At 41.7% G+C, this 17,818-nt stretch overlaps 1 protein-coding gene across 1 annotated transcript in view; it reads right to left on the reverse strand.

The window, feature by feature from the left end:
* atg7 (ATG7 autophagy related 7 homolog (S. cerevisiae)) overlaps nt 1-17,818 on the reverse strand; it is a 102,399-nt gene that overhangs the window by 72,379 nt on the left and 12,202 nt on the right. Inside the window, exons 8-12 of the mRNA XM_090242055.1 lie at nt 17,490-17,578; nt 14,163-14,290; nt 9,452-9,542; nt 9,210-9,354; nt 4,653-4,811 (exon numbers count right to left, since the gene is read on the reverse strand). Coding sequence (XP_090098181.1) covers nt 4,653-4,811; nt 9,210-9,354; nt 9,452-9,542; nt 14,163-14,290; nt 17,490-17,578 — 612 coding nt within the window. The remainder of the gene's footprint in view (nt 1-4,652; nt 4,812-9,209; nt 9,355-9,451; nt 9,543-14,162; nt 14,291-17,489; nt 17,579-17,818) is intronic.

The raw sequence follows: 17,818 nt of genomic DNA on the forward strand, positions 1-17,818 counted from the left end.
CTATTAACTTGGTCCAGCCCGAACATGCCAGCAAACAAGCAACATTGTATCAAATATTTTGGGCCCTCGAGTTTCCCCACCAGTGAGTTCCGGAGAGACAGAAACTGCTGTAGGCTATTTCCCCTTTAATGCTGAGTGGTTATCGAAAGGGAGAAAGAAAGATTTTTCAAATAGGCTTCATTGAGGAAGTCTTGTCATTCTCAATGTGATGTAAAAACAATACTTTGTTAACTTTCTGTTTGAGGCGAAGAAAAACATGACTGAGAAGCTTCACAGTGGTGGTGAGTTAAGACAATCATAAACCGTATCAGATCCCCAATGGGAACATTTACAGGACTAAATTTACAGGACTGCATATACAGGACTGCATTTACAGGACTGCATTTACAGGACTGCATTTACAGGACTGCATTTACAGGACTGCATTTACAGGACTGAATTTACAGGACTGCATTTACAGGACTGCATTTACAGGACTACATTTACAGGACTGCATTTACAGGACTACATTTACAGGACTACATTTACAGGACTGCATTTACAGGACTGCATTTACAGGACTGCATTTACAGGACTACATTTACAGGACTGCATTTACAGGACTACATTTACAGGACTGCATTTACAGGACTACATTTACAGGACTACATTTACAGGACTACATTTACAGGACTGCATTTACAGGACTGCATTTACAGGACTACATTTACAGGACTGCATTTACAGGACTGCATTTACAGGACTACATTTACAGGACTGCATTTACAGGACTGCATTTACAGGACTGCATTTACAGGACTGCATTTACAGGACTACATTTACAGGACTGCATTTACAGGACTACATTTACAGGACTGCATTTACAGGACTGCATTTACAGGACTGCATTTACAGGACTACATTTACAGGACTGCATTTACAGGACTACATTTACAGGACTGCATTTACAGGACTGCGTTTACAGGACTGCGTTTACAGGACTGCATTTACAGGACTGCATTTACAGGACTACATTTACAGGACTACATTTACAGGACTGCATTTACAGGACTACATTTACAGGACTACATTTGTAGCCTAGACCTTATTCTATCCGTAAATACGTAAGTTTCCTTACTCAAGATTGACAGGAGCACTCCAAAGAAAAGACAATGAATAAATGTACAACTCGTAAACGGTATTAAAACCTTTTTTTCCCCTCGCAAGATTAGCCTAGGTTCTGCAAACAACATGTCCACTCCTACAACAACAAGATTAGCCTAGGTTCTGCAAACAACATGTCCACTCCTACAACGACAAGATTAGCCTAGGTTCTGCAAACAACATGTCCACTCCTACAACGACAAGATTAGCCTAGGTTCTGCAAACAACATGTCCACTCCTACAACGACAAGATTAGCCTAGGTTCTGCAAACAACATGTCCACTCCAACAACGACAAGATTAGCCTAGGTTCTGCAAACAACATGTCCACTCCTACAACGTTAAGACTGTAATAATAATATATTGAAGGCTATTAACGGAAATGACCGTAACAAAACAAACAAAGATTAGAAATGTTGGGAATTAAAGGTAAATGTACTACTGGTGATACTGGTGTACCACCCCCGCGACCTCTACAATGGATTAGTCCACTGAGACAGGCCTCTACAATGGTTTAGTCCACTGAGACAGGCCTCTACAATGGATTAGTCCACTGAGACAGGCCTCCACAATGGATTAGTCCACTGAGACAGGCCTCCACAATGGATTAGTCCACTGAGACAGGCCTCTACAATGGATTAGTCCACTGAGACAGGCCTCTACAATGGATTAGTCCACTGAGACAGGCCTCTACAATGGATTAGTCCACTGAGACAGGCCTCTACAATGGATTAGTCCACTGAGACAGGCCTCTACAATGGATTAGTCCACTGAGACAGGCCTCTACAATGGATTAGTCCACTGAGACAGGCCTCTACAATGGATTAGTCCACTGAGACAGGCCTCTACAATGGATTAGTCCACTGAGACAGGCCTCTACAATGGATTAGTCCACTGAGACAGGCCTCTACAATGGATTAGTCCACTGAGACAGGCCTCTACAATGGGTCAGTCCACTGAGACAGGCCTCTACAATGGGTCAGTCCACTGAGACAGGCCTCTACAATGGATTAGTCCACTGAGACAGGCCTCTACAATGGATTAGTCCACTGAGACAGGCCTCTACAATGGATTAGTCCACTGAGACAGGCCTCTACAATGGTTTAGTCCACTGAGACAGGCCTCTACAATGGTTTAGTCCACTGAGACAGGCCTCTACAATGGATTAGTCCACTGAGACAGGCCTCTACAATGGATTAGTCCACTGAGACAGGCCTCTACAATGGGTCAGTCCACTGAGACAGGCCTCTACAATGGATTAGTCCACTGAGACAGGCCTCTACAATGGATTAGTCCACTGAGACAGACCTCCACAATGGGTCAGTCCACTGAGACAGGCGTGAATCAGACAGGTGTCTCATGTGCCATCATTTAAAATATATATATACAGTATATTTGCCATTGCTCGACAAAAAAAACATTTGGTCGAACAACAGCCTGTGGACCAAACGGGGTCAGTCATATATAGGACCGACACTTCAAAACCTAGTTTTAGTTATTTTGTGACTGTCTTTTTTTGCCATTTATGGATGTGTTATTCATTGCGTTTCCATGGGGCTATAGCAGTAAAGGCCAAATTAAATTAAAACAAGAAGTGGGATACCAAAAGCCCCCCAGGGCTTAGACTTTTAGAAGTTAACACAAAGCAGATTCCATCTGTAGGAGCCATTAACACAAAGCAGATTCCATCTGTAGGAGCCATTAACACAAAGCAGATTCCATCTGTAGGAGCCTTTAACACAAAGCAGATTCTATCTGTAGGAGCCATTAACACAAAGCAGATTCCATCTGTAGGAGCCATTAACACAAAGAAGATTCCATCTGTAGTATCCATTAACACAAAGCAGATTCCATCTGTAGTATCCATTAACACAAAGCAGATTCCATCTGTAGTATCCATTAACACAAAGCAGATTCCATCTGTAGTATCCATTAACACAAAGCAGATTCCATCTGTAGTATCCATTAACACAAAGCAGATTCCATCTGTAGGAGCCTTTAACACAAAGCAGATTCCATCTGTAGGAGCCATTAACACAAAGCAGATTCCATCTGTAGGAGCCATTAACACAAAGCAGATTCCATCTGTAGGAGCCATTAACACAAAGCAGATTCCATCTGTAGGAGCCATTAACACAAAGCAGATTCCATCTGTAGGAGCCATTAACACAAAGCAGATTCCATCTGTAGGAGCCATTAACACAAAGCAGATTACATCTGTAGGAGCCATTAACACAAAGCAGATTCCATCTGTAGGAGCCATTAACACAAAGCAGATTCCATCTGTAGGAGCCATTAACACAAAGCAGATTACATCTGTAGGAGCCATTAACACAAAGCAGATTCCATCTGTAGGAGCCTTTAACACAAAGCAGATTCCATCTGTAGGACCCTTTAACACAAAGCAGATTCCATCTGTAGGAGCCTTTAACACAAAGCAGATTCCATCTGTAGGAGCCATTAACACAAAGCAGATTCCATCTGTAGTATCCATTAACACAAAGCAGATTCCATCTGTAGTATCCATTAACACAAAGCAGATTCCATCTGTAGTATCCATTAACACAAAGCAGATTCCATCTGTAGGAGCCATTAACACAAAGCAGATTCCATCTGTAGGAGCCATTAACACAAAGCAGATTCCATCTGTAGGAGCCATTAACACAAAGCAGATTCCATCTGTAGGAGCCATTAACACAAAGCAGATTCCATCTGTAGGAGCCATTAACACAAAGCAGATTCCATCTGTAGGAGCCATTAACACAAAGCAGATTCCATCTGTAGGAGCCATTAACACAAGCAGATTCCATCTGTAGGGGGCCATTAACACAAAGCAGATTCCATCTGAGTGGGTGTTGCAATATTCTAATGGTGTCCTAATCACCAGTCACATCCTCATCTGATGTGTGTGTGTGTGTGTGTGTGTGTTCTGCCCATGGTCAGTGGTGATGAGAGAGGGCTGGGAGAGACTGGGGGACTGGTAGCTTGTTTGTGTTCTGGTCATGATGGAACCATCTGTGTGTGTGTGTGTGTGTGTGTGTGTGTGTGTGTGTGTGTGTGTGTGTATAATTGATGACGTTGGGATCTGCGTCTGCCTGCGTTTCTGGTCTGGCGAGAAGAAATTGCACACAGCGCATATAAACCTGGGACATCAACCATTCTAAACCGGCATTAGTGGGAGTGACAATAGAATTACATGGGAGTGACGTCACTGAGTAAAGGATTTGTTATCATTTAATTTTTAGCCAATCGGTTCCCTTGGCAGCTCACTCCCCATGGATCTCAGCGTGTTACCTAGCAACAACACTTCATGTCTTAACTACCCCTATGGACATTATTTATCCTGCTGCCCCTCCTGCTGCTCCCCTATGGACATTTATCCTGCTGCCCCCCCCCCCCCCCCCTGATGCTCCCCTATGGACATTATTTATCCTGCTTATTGAGATAGAGGGTTAGAGATGGGTTTAGAGGTCAGGGGTTAGGGTTAGAGGTCATAGGTCAGGAACTCACCACTCCAGGGAAGATCTTGCCCAGTCTGTCGACGGCAGCGAGGGCCTTGGACTTGCCTCCTCCCAGACAGTCTTCAAACTCATACAGCGGTTGTCTGACTGGGTTGGAGTAAGAGATCTTAGAGTTGTCCACAAACGTGATGTGTCTCACTCCCCATCCCTGTAGAACACAATAACACAATAACAAGATAACATCACTCCCCTTCCCTGTAGAACACAATAACAAGATAACATCTCTCCCCATCCCTGTAGAACACAATAACAAGATAACATCTCTCCCCATCCCTGTAGAACACAATAACAAGATAACATCACTCCCCATCCCTGTAGAACACAATAACACAACAACAAGACAACATCACTCCCCATCCCTGCAGAACACAACAACATCTCTCCCCATCCCTTTAGAACACAATAACAAGATAACATCTCTCCCCATCCCTGTAGAACACAATAACAAGATAACACAATAACAAGATAACATCTCTCCCCTTCCCTGTAGAACACAATAACAAGATAACATCTCTCCCCATCCCTGTAGAACACAATAACAAGATAACATCACTCCCCATCCCTGTAGAACACAATAACACAACAACAAGACAACATCACTCCCCATCCCTGCAGAACACAACAACATCTCTCCCCATCCCTTTAGAACACAATAACAAGATAACATCTCTCCCCTTCCCTGTAGAACACAATAACAAGATAACATCTCTCCCCATCCCTGTAGAACACAATAACATCTCTCCCCATCCCTGTAGAACACAATAACAAGATAACACAATAACAAGATAACATCACTCCCCATCCCTGTAGAACACAATAACAAGATAACACAATAACAAGATAACATCACTCCCCTTCCCTGTAGAACACAATAACATCTCTCCCCATCCCTGTAGAACACAATAACAAGATAACACAATAACAAGATATCACTCCCCATCCCTGTAGAACACAATAACAAGATAACATCTCTCCCCATCCCTGTAGAACACAATAACAAGATAACATCTCTCCCCATCCCTGTAGAACACAATAACAAGATAACATCTCTCCCCTTCCCTGTAGAACACAATAACAAGATAACACAATAACAAGATAACATCTCTCCCCATCCCTGTAGAACACAATAACGAGATAACATCTCTCCCCATCCCTGTAGAACACAATAACAAGATAACATCTCTCCCCTTCCCTGTAGAACACAATAACGAGATAACATCTCTCCCCATCCCTGTAGAACACAATAACAAGATAACATCTCTCCCCATCCCTGTAGAACACAATAACAAGATAACATCTCTCCCCATCCCTGTAGAACACAATAACGAGATAACATCTCTCCCCATCCCTGTAGAACACAATAACAAGATAACATCTCTCCCCATCCCTGTAGAACACAATAACAAGATAACATCTCTCCCCTTCCCTGTAGAACACAATAACGAGATAACATCTCTCCCCATCCCTGTAGAACACAATAACAAGATAACATCACTCCCCTTCCCTGTAGAACACAATAACAAGATAACATCTCTCCCCATCCCTGTAGAACACAATAACGAGATAACATCTCTCCCCATCCCTGTAGAACACAATAACAAGATAACATCACTCCCCTTCCCTGTAGAACACAATAACAAGATAACATCTCTCCCCTTCCCTGTAGAACACAATAACAAGATAACACAATAACAAGATAACATCTCTCCCCATCCCTGTAGAACACAATAACAAGATAACATCTCTCCCCATCCCTGTAGAACACAATAACAAGATAACACAATAACAAGATAACATCTCTCCCCATCCCTGTAGAACACAATAACAAGATAACATCTCTCCCCATCCCTGTAGAACACAATAACAAGATAACATCTCTCCCCATCCCTGTAGAACACAATAACAAGATAACACAATAACAAGATAACATCTCTCCCCATCCCTGTAGAACACAATAACAAGATAACATCTCTCCCCTTCCCTGTAGAACATAATAACATCTCTCCCCATCCCTGTAGAACACAATAACAAGATAGTCTCTACATGTTATATAGTCTCTCTCTCTACATGTTATATAGTCTCTCTCTACATGTTATATAGTCTCTCTCTACATGTTATATAGTCTCTCTCTACATGTTATATAGTCTCTCTCTACATGTTATATAGTCTCTCTCTACATGTTATATAGTCTCTCTCTCTACATGTTATATAGTCTCTCTCTCTACATGTTATATAGTCTCTCTCTCTACATGTTATATAGTCTCTCTCTACATGTTATATAGTCTCTCTCTACATGTTATATAGTCTCTCTCTGCATGTTATATAGTCTCTCTCCGCATGTTATATAGTCTCTCTCTACATGTTATATAGTCTCTCTCTACATGTTATATAGTCTCTCTCTACATGTTATATAGTCTACATGTTATATAGTCTCTCTCTCTACATGTTATATAGTCTCTCTCTACATGTTATATAGTCTCTCTACATGTTATATAGTCTACATGTTATATAGTCTCTCTCTCTACATGTTATATAGTCTCTCTCTACATGTTATATAGTCTCTCTCTGCATGTTATATAGTCTCTCTCTACATGTTATATAGTCTACATGTTATATAGTCTCTCTCTACATGTTATATAGTCTCTCTCTACATGTTATATAGTCTCTCTCTACATGTTATATAGTCTACATGTTATATAGTCTCTCTCTACATGTTATATAGTCTCTCTCTACATGTTATATAGTCTCTCTCTACATGTTATATAGTCTACATGTTATATAGTCTCTCTCTACATGTTATATAGTCTCTCTCTACATGTTATATAGTCTACATGTTATATAGTCTCTCTCTACATGTTATATAGTCTCTCTCTACATGTTATATAGTCTCTCTCTACATGTTATATAGTCTACATGTTATATAGTCTCTCTCTACATGTTATATAGTCTCTACATGTTATATAGTCTCTACATGTAATATAGTCTCTCTCTCTACATGTTATATAGTCTCTCTCTGCATGTTATATAGTCTCTCTCTACATGTTATATAGTCTCTCTCTACATGTTATATAGTCTCTCTCTACATGTTATATAGTCTCTACATGTTATATAGTCTCTCTCTGCATGTTATATAGTCTCTCTCTACATGTTATATAGTCTCTACATGTTATATAGTCTCTCTCTACATGTTATAGTCTCTCTCTGCATGTTATATAGTATCTCTCTACATGTAATATAGTCTCTCTCTACATGTTATATAGTCTCTCTCTACATGTTATATAGTCTCTCTCTACATGTTATATAGTCTCTCTCTACATGTTATATAGTCTCTACATGTTATATAGTCTCTCTCTGCATGTTATATAGTCTCTCTCTACATGTTATATAGTCTCTACATGTTATATAGTCTCTCTCTACATGTTATAGTCTCTCTCTGCATGTTATATAGTATCTCTCTACATGTAATATAGTCTCTATGTGTTATATAGTCTCTCTCTGCATGTTATATAGTCTCTCTCTACATGTTATATAGTCTCTACATGTTATATAGTCTCTCTCTACATGTTATAGTCTCTCTCTACATGTTATATAGTATCTCTCTACATGTAATATAGTCTCTCTCTACATGTTATATAGTCTCTCTCTGCATGTTATATAGTCTCTCTCTACATGTAATATAGTCTCTCTCTACATGTAATATAGTCTCTCTCTCTACATGTTATATAGTCTCTCTCTACATGTAATATAGTCTCTCTCTCTACATGTAATATAGTCTCTCTCTACATGTTATATAGTCTCTCTCTACATGTTATATAGTCTCTCTACATGTTATATAGTCTCTCTCTACATGTTATATAGTCTCTCTCTACATGTAATATAGTCTCTCTCTACATGTTATATAGTCTCTCTACATGTTATATAGTCTCTCTCTACATGTTATATAGTCTCTCTCTACATGTTATATAGTCTCTCTCTACATGTTATATAGTCTCTCTACATGTACAGTAAGTGTTGCTAGATAAGTGTCTGCTATTTGACTGAAATGTAAATGTTGAATGTATATATTCTCCATGTTCCCATGACCCTTATGTAAAAACCTCCCCAGGAGCTCAGCATTAGAGTCACTTCAAGCATGTCGAAGTGTTTGACCTGGTCAGAAGGTATACAGGACATATTATTGCCGGTCTGTGTTTCCATTATGTAATCTAAACATCGCAGGCTACATTGCAGCCCAGGGTACCAAGCCCCCAGCAGCAGACACTTAGTAGAATCACCCCCCGTTCTCTATTTCATCATCTAGAAATCTAATTGAATCATCTCAACATTGCAGGTCCTCACCATTAGAGTCCTGGTTACATTGCAAGCCCAGGGTACCAAGCCCCCAGCAGCAGACACTTAGTAGAATCACCCCCCCCCCCCCCCCCCCCGTTCTCTATTTCATAATCTAAAAATCTAATTGAATCATGTCAACATCGCAGGTCCCCCCCGTTCTCTATTTCATCATCTAGAAATGTAATTGAATCATGTCAACATCGCAGGCACTCACCATTAGAGTCCTGGCTACGTTGCAGCCCAGTGTACCAGCTCCCAGCAGCAGACACTTAGTTGAAGTCACTTTGTCCAGATTCAGAGAAGGTACCAGCCTCCAGCGCATCAACTTCAGGTTGAGGTCCACCGAGGACTCGGCCAGTCTGGTGTGTTATAGATACAGAACGTTAGATAGACACTAGATGCATATAGAGATAGTCTCACGATGTAAGCCTCTTCTGATTGGTTGATTTATTGTACCTCTTTGGGTCCATACATTCACTGAGGTTGACCATCCGGGGTCCCATGGCTCCTTTAGGGTTCTTCTCCCATCCTACATTCTTTGGACACGCTGAGGGAACAGAACGCAAAGACTGTTGATAATGACAGAGTATTGATTTGAGTTTACTATTGATTAGTGGAGACTGTTGATAATGACATACTATTGATTAGTGAAGACTGTTGATAATGACATACTATTGATTAGAGAAGACTGTTGATAATGACATACTATTGATTAGAGTATATTATTGATTAGGAGACTGTTGATAATGACATCCTATTGATTAGAAGTAGACTGTTGATAATGACATACTATTGATTAGAGTATATTATTGATTAGGAGACTGTTGATAATGACATCCTATTGATTAGAAGTAGACTGTTGATAATGACATACTATTGATTAGAGTATATTATTGATTAGGAGACTGTTGATAATGACATCCTATTGATTAGAAGTAGACTGTTGATAATGACATACTATTGATTAGAGTATATTATTGATTAGGAGACTGTTGATAATGACATCCTATTGATTAGAGAAGACTGTTGATAATGACATACTATTGATTAGAGTATATTATTGATTAGGAGACTGTTGATAATGACATCCTATTGATTAGAAGTAGACTGTTGATAATGACATACTATTGATTAGAGTATATTATTGATTAGGAGACTGTTGATAATGACATCCTATTGATTAGAAGTAGACTGTTGATAATGACATACTATTGATTAGAGTATATTATTGATTAGGAGACTGTTGATAATGACATCCTATTGATTAGAAGTAGACTGTTGATAATGACATACTATTGATTAGAGTATATTATTGATTAGGAGACTGTTGATAATGACATCCTATTGATTAGAAGTAGACTGTTGATAATGACATACTATTGATTAGAGTATATTATTGATTAGGAGACTGTTGATAATGACATCCTATTGATTAGAAGTAGACTGTTGATAATGACATACTATTGATTAGAGTATATTATTGATTAGGAGACTGTTGATAATGACATCCTATTGATTAGAAGTAGACTGTTGATAATGACATACTATTGATTAGAAGTAGACTGTTGATTAGGAGACTCGGGAACGTTCAATGTCGTCGTGGTAACTCCACTGTTTGGCCTTGTGTTTTAAGGTTATTGTCCTGCTGAAAGGTGAATTAATCTCCCCAGTGTCTGGTGGAAAGCAGACTGAACCAGGTTTTCCTCTTGGCTCTATTACATTTCCTCCTCTCCGATGACAAGCATACCCATAACATGATGCAGCCACCACTACGCTTGAAAATATGAAGAGTGGTGCTCAGTAATGTGTTGTGTTGGATTTGCCTCAAACATAACACTTTGTATTCAGGACATAAAGTTAATTTATTTGTCACATTTTTTTTGCAGGATTACTTTGGTGTCTTGTTGCAAACAGGAGGCATGTTTTGGAATATGTTGTATTCTGTACAGTCTTCCTTCTTTCCACTCTGTCATTTAGGTTGGAATTGTGGAGTAACTTCAATGTTGTTGATCCGTCCTCAGTTTTCTCCTGTCACAGCCATTAAACTCTGTAACTGTTTTAAAGTCACCATTGGCCTCATGGTGAAATTCCTGAGCGGTTTCCTTCCTCTCCGGCAACTGAGTTAGAAAGGACGCCTGTATCTTTGTAGTGACTGGGTGTATTGATACACCTTCCAAAGTGTCATTAATAACTTCACCATGCTCAAAGGGATATTCAATGTCTGCTTTTTTTGGGGGACCAATTTACCAATAGGTGCCCTTCTTTGCAAGGCATTGGAAAACCTCCCTGGTCTTTGTGGTTGAATCTGTGTTTGAAATTCACTGCTCGACTGGGGGACATTACAGATAATTGTACAGTCGTGGCCAAATGTTTTGAGAATGACACAAATATTAATTTCCACAAAGTTAGCTGCTTCAGTGTCTTTAGATATGTATGTAAAATGTTACTATGGAATACTGAAGTATAATTACAAGCATTTCATAAATGTCAAAGGCTTTTATTGACAATTACATTAAGTTGATGCAAAGAGTCAAAATTTGCAATGTTGACCCTTCTTTTTCAAGACCTCTGCAATCCGCCCTGGAATGCTGTCAATTAACTTCTGGGCCACAACCTGACTGATGGCAGCCCATTCTTGCGTAATCAATGCTTGGAGTTTGTCAGAATTTGTGAGTTTTTGTTTGTCCACCTGCCTCTTGAGGATTGACCACAAGTTCTCAATGGGATTAAGGTCTGGGGAGTTTCCTGGCCATGGACCCAAAATATCGATGTTTTGTTCTCCAAGCCACTTAGTTATCCCTTTTGCCTTATGGTAAGGTGCTCCATCATGCTGGAAAAGGCATGGTTCGTCACCAAACTGTTCCTGGATGGTTGGAAGAAGTTGCTCTCGGAGAATGTGTTTGTACCATTCTCTATTCATGGCTGTGTTCTTAGGCAACATTGTGAGTGACTTTGTGAAAATGTATATTTGTCTCATTGTCAAAACTTTTGGCCACGACTGTATGTGTGGGGTACAGGGATGGGGTAGTCATTCAAAAATCATGTTAAACACTATTATTGCACACAGAGTGAGTCCATACAACTTATTATGTGACTTGTTAAGCACATGTTTACTCCTGAACATATTCAGGCTTACCATAACAAAAGGGGTTGACTACTTATTGACTCAAGACATTTCAGCTTTTCAATTTGAATTAATTTGTAAACATTTCTAAAAACATAATTCCACTTTATGGGGTATTGTGTGAAGATCAGTGACACAAAATCTAAATGTAGTCCATTTTAAATTCAGGCTAGTAACACAACAAAATGTGGAAAAAGTCAAGGGGTGTCAATACTTTCTGAAGGCTCTGTAGAGTTCTACTTTTGAAGAGGGCTCATAGAGCCTTGGTCAACAATGGTGCACTATATCAAGATGGGAATAGGGCACCGTTTGGGTTCTTGAGCCGATCAAACCCCACCAAGGGAGAGGTGGTGGTCTCCGCATTAACATTTAAATCCCTCTACCAAGGGAGAGGTGGTGGTCTCCGCATTAACATTTAAATCCCTCTCCCCCGTCTTCCTCTCCCCATCCCTCGCTCTCGCCTCCACGTCTCTCATCCCTCGCTCTCTCGCCCCCCCGTCTCCCCATCCCTCGCTCTCGTCTCCCTCGCCTCCCTGTCTCATCTCCCCATCCCTCATCTTCCTTTACCCATCCCTCATCTCCCATCCCTCGTTTCCCATCTCCCCATCCCTCGTTCCCATCTCCCCATCCCCATCTTCCCATCCCTCGTTCCCATCTCCATCTCCCCATCCCCCCCATCCCTCGTTCCCATCTCCCCATCCCTCGTTCCCATCTCCCCATCCCTGGTTCCCATCTCCCCATCCCTCGTTCCCGCCTCCCCGTCTCTCCATCACTCGCTCTCTCGCCCCCCCGTCTCCCCATCCCTCGCTCTCGTCTCCCTCGCCTCCCTGTCTCATCTCCCCATCCCTCATCTTCCTTTACCCATCCCTCGTCTCCCATCCCTGGTTCCCATCTCCCCATCCCTCGTTCCCATCTCCCCATCCCCATCTTCCCATCCCTCGTTCCCATCTCCATCTCCCCATCTCCCCATCCCTCGTTCCCATCTCCCCATCCCTCGTTCCCATCTCCCCATCCCTCGTTCCCATCTCCCCATCTCCCCATCCCTCGTTCCCATCTCCATCTCCCCATCCCCCCATCCCTTCTCCCCATCCCTCATCTTCCTTTACCCATCCCTCATCTCCCATCCCTCGTTCCCATCTCCCCATCCCTCGTTCCCATCTTCCCATCCCTCGTTCCCATCTCCATCTCCCCATCCCCCCATCCCTCGTTCCCATCTCCCCATCCCTGGTTCCCATCTCCCCATCCCTCGTTCCCATCTCCCCATCCCTGGTTCCCATCTCCCCATCCCTCGTTCCCATCTCCCCATCCCTCGTTCCCATCTCCCCATCCCTCGTTCCCATCTCCCCATCCCTCGTTCCCATCTCCCAATCCCTCGTTCCCATCTCCCCATCCCTCGTTCCCATCTCCCCAGCCCTCGTTCCCATCTCCCCAGCCCCCCAGCCCTCGTTCCCATCTCCCCAGCCCTCGTTCCCATCTCCCCATCCCTCGTTCCCATCCCTCATCTCCCCATCCCTCGTTCCCATCTCCCCATCCCCATCTCCCCTTCCCCCCTTCCCTCGTTCCCATCTCCCCTTCCCCATCTCCCCTTCCCTCGTTCCCATCTCCCCTTCCCTCGTTCCCATCTCCCCATCCCTCGTTCCCATCTCCCCATCCCTCGTTCCCATCTCCCCATCCCTCGTTCCCATCTCCCCAGCCCTCGTTCCCATCTCCCCAGCCCCCCAGCCCTCGTTCCCATCTCCCCAGCCCTCGTTCCCATCTCCCCATCCCTCGTTCCCATCCCTCATCTCCCCATCCCTCGTTCCCATCTCCCCATCCCCATCTCCCCTTCCCCCCTTCCCTCGTTCCCATCTCCCCTTCCCTCGTTCCCATCTCCCCTTCCCTCGTTCCCATCTCCCCTTCCCTCGTTCCCATCTCCCCTTCCCTCGTTCCCATCTCCCCATCCCTCGCTCTCTCCTGTCCTCCAGATAAAAAGGCCAAGCTTTGTATGTTTTCTCAGCCCCGTGGCTCCGCAGAGCGGGAACGGTGGGATGTGTGTGTGTTTACCTGCATTGAGAGACTGCTCAGGGATCGGTAGTTTGACCTGGAACACGATGCTGTGCTGAATGTTCCTACTGCCCTGAAGAGTCCTGTCTCTGAAACACATCACCTCCACCACATCTAGTTGGGAGCCCCTGGTACACACACACACACAAGGACAGAGAAATGCTAACACGTAGATATCTCCATATCATTGCGTTTACATTAGCTTGACATGCTGGACAGGTCAAAACGCCTTGTAGGAACATACCTCATAACTTCGCAACACAGCCAAGCGTTTATCTAGCTAATATTAACAATTTACAATAATAATTATTACTAACAGCTTAGTCATGCACGGGAAAGGAAGAGAGAGGTGTACTGGAATATAGAGGCGGATTGGTGCTCATCCCTTCCTGGTACCGGATCACTCACACTGTGCTTGTCAGTATCACTTTACGTAAGCTAGTGTGGGGATTTACCATTTGCTGGTTATGAGAAACAGCAGATTCCAATTTCAAGACTTAATATAATATTAGCCACATATAACTGACTATAATAACCTGTTATGACTAGTGGAATATACAGGGGGGAGGGGTGTGTTCTATAATAACCTGTTAGTCGGTTATAACTAGTGGAATATACAGGGGAGGGATGTGTTCTATAATAACCTGTTAGTTATAACTAGTGGAATATACAGGGGAGGGATGTGTTCTATAATAACCTGTTAGTCGGTTATAACTAGTGGAATATACAGGGGAGGGATGTGTTCTATAATAACCTGTTAGTTATAACTAGTGGAATATACAGGGGAGGGATGTGTTCTATAATAACCTGTTAGTCGGTTATAACTAGTGGAATATACAGGGGAGGGATGTGTTCTATAATAACCTGTTAGTTATAACTAGTGGAATATACAGGGGAGGGATGTGTTCTATAATAACCTGTTAGTTATAACTAGTGGAATATACAGGGGAGGGATGTGTTCTATAATAACCTGTTAGTTATAACTACTGGAATATACAGGGGAGGGATGTGTTCTACAATAACCTGTTAGTTATAACTACTGGAATATACAGGGGGGAGGGATGTGTTCTATAATAACCTGTTAGTCAGTTATAACTAGTGGAATATACAGGGGAGGGATGTGTTCTATAATAACCTGTTAGTTATAACTACTGGAATATACAGGGGGGAGGGGTGTGTTCTATAATAAACTGTTAGTCGGTTATAACTAGTGGAATATACAGGGGAGGGATGTGTTCTACAATAACCTGTTAGTCAGTTATAACTAGTGGAATATACAGGGGAGGGATGTGTTCTATAATAACCTGTTAGTCGGTTATAACTAGTGGAATATACAGGGGGGAGGGGTGTGTTCTATAATAACCTGTTAGTCGGTTATAACTAGTGGAATATACAGGGGAGGGATGTGTTCTATAATAACCTGTTAGTTATAACTAGTGGAATATACAGGGGAGGGATGTGTTCTACAATAACCTGTTAGTCAGTTATAACTAGTGGAATATACAGGGGAGGGATGTGTTCTACAATAACCTGTTAGTTATAACTAGTGGAATATACAGGGGAGGGATGTGTTCTATAATAACCTGTTAGTCAGTTATAACTACTGGAATATACAGGGGGGAGGGATGTGTTCTATAATAACCTGTTAGTCAGTTATAACTAGTGGAATATACAGGGGAGGGATGTGTTCTATAATAACCTGTTAGTTATAACTACTGGAATATACAGGGGGGAGGGATGTGTTCTATAATAACCTGTTAGTTATAACTAGTGGAATATACAGGGGAGGGATGTGTTCTATAATAACCTGTTAGTTATAACTAGTGGAATATACAGGGGAGGGATGTGTTCTATAATAACCTGTTAGTTATAACTAGTGGAATATACAGGGGAGGGATGTGTTCTACAATAACCTGTTAGTTATAACTAGTGGAATATACAGGGGAGGGATGTGTTCTATAATAACCTGTTAGTTATAACTAGTGGAATATACAGGGGAGGGATGTGTTCTACAATAACCTGTTAGTTATAACTAGTGGAATATACAGGGGAGGGATGTGTTCTACAATAACCTGTTAGTTATAACTAGTGGAATATACAGGGGAGGGATGTGTTCTACAATAACCTGTTAGTTATAACTAGTGGAATATACAGGGGAGGGATGTGTTCTACAATAACCTGTTAGTCAGTTATAACTAGTGGAATATACAGGGGAGGGATGTGTTCTATAATAACCTGTTAGTCGGTTATAACTAGTGGAATATACAGGGGAGGGATGTGTTCTACAATAACCTGTTAGTCAGTTATAACTAGTGGAATATACAGGGGAGGGATGTGTTCTACAATAACCTGTTAGTCAGTTATAACTAGTGGAATATACAGGGGAGGGATGTGTTCTACAATAACCTGTTAGTCAGTTATAACTAGTGGAATATACAGGGGAGGGATGTGTTCTATAATAACCTGTTAGTCAGTTATAACTAGTGGAATATACAGGGGAGGGCTGTGTTCTACAATAACCTGTTAGTCAGTTATAACTAGTGGAATATACAGGGGAGGGATGTGTTCTACAATAACCTGTTAGTCAGTTATAACTAGTGGAATATACAGGGGAGGGATGTGTTCTATAATAACCTGTTAGTCAGTTATAACTAGTGGAATATACAGGGGAGGGATGTGTTCTATAATAACCTGTTAGTCGGTTATAACTAGTGGAATATACAGGGGAGGGATGTGTTCTATAATAACCTGTTAGTCAGTTATAACTAGTGGAATATACAGGGGAGGGATGTGTTCTATAATAACCTGTTAGTCAGTTATAACTAGTGGAATATACAGGGGAGGGATGTGTTCTATAATAACCTGTTAGTTATAACTAGTGGAATATACAGGGGAGGGATGTGTTCTATAATAACCTGTTAGTTATAACTAGTGGAATATACAGGGGAGGGATGTGTTCTATAATAACCTGTTAGTTATAACTAGTGGAATATACAGGGGAGGGATGTGTTCTATAATAACCTGTTAGTTATAACTAGTGGAATATACAGGGGAGGGATGTGTTCTATAATAACCTGTTAGTTATAACTAGTGGAATATACAGGGGAGGGATGTGTTCTATAATAACCTGTTAGTTATAACTAGTGGAATATACAGGGGAGGGATGTGTTCTATAATAACCTGTTAGTTATAACTAGTGGAATATACAGGGGAGGGATGTGTTCTATAATAACCTGTTAGTTATACAGGGGAGGGAAGTGTACTCATCCCCTCCCGGTAGTGTGGGATGTGATTGGTGATGTTATGATTGGAACTTTCGTTATTTACCATTTGCTGGCTAGGAGAAACAGCAGATTCCTCAGAGGCCATCCAGGATGCTGGGGCAGAGTGCAGGGGTCATACACACCCACGGTTACCTGCAACATTAACAAAGCATATTTGACCTAACCTTTAAACCAGGAACTCTCATTGAGGCCAAAATACCACTTTTCTAAGGGAGACTTTACACAAGAGGATTGTGGATTGTGCCAAGAAACATCAGTGACTTCATAGAGACCTTACCTGAATGAACCAGGAAGTAATGTGCAAAGACAAGACATGTAAAAAAAACACCCACACGCACAGTGTAATGTTTATTGTGCCATTAAATCTAACCA

The sequence above is a fragment of the Oncorhynchus mykiss genome, chromosome 7 (assembly GCF_057628025.1).
Source record: "Oncorhynchus mykiss isolate SJ-2025 chromosome 7, ASM5762802v1, whole genome shotgun sequence".
Taxonomy (NCBI): Eukaryota; Metazoa; Chordata; class Actinopteri; order Salmoniformes; family Salmonidae; genus Oncorhynchus; species Oncorhynchus mykiss.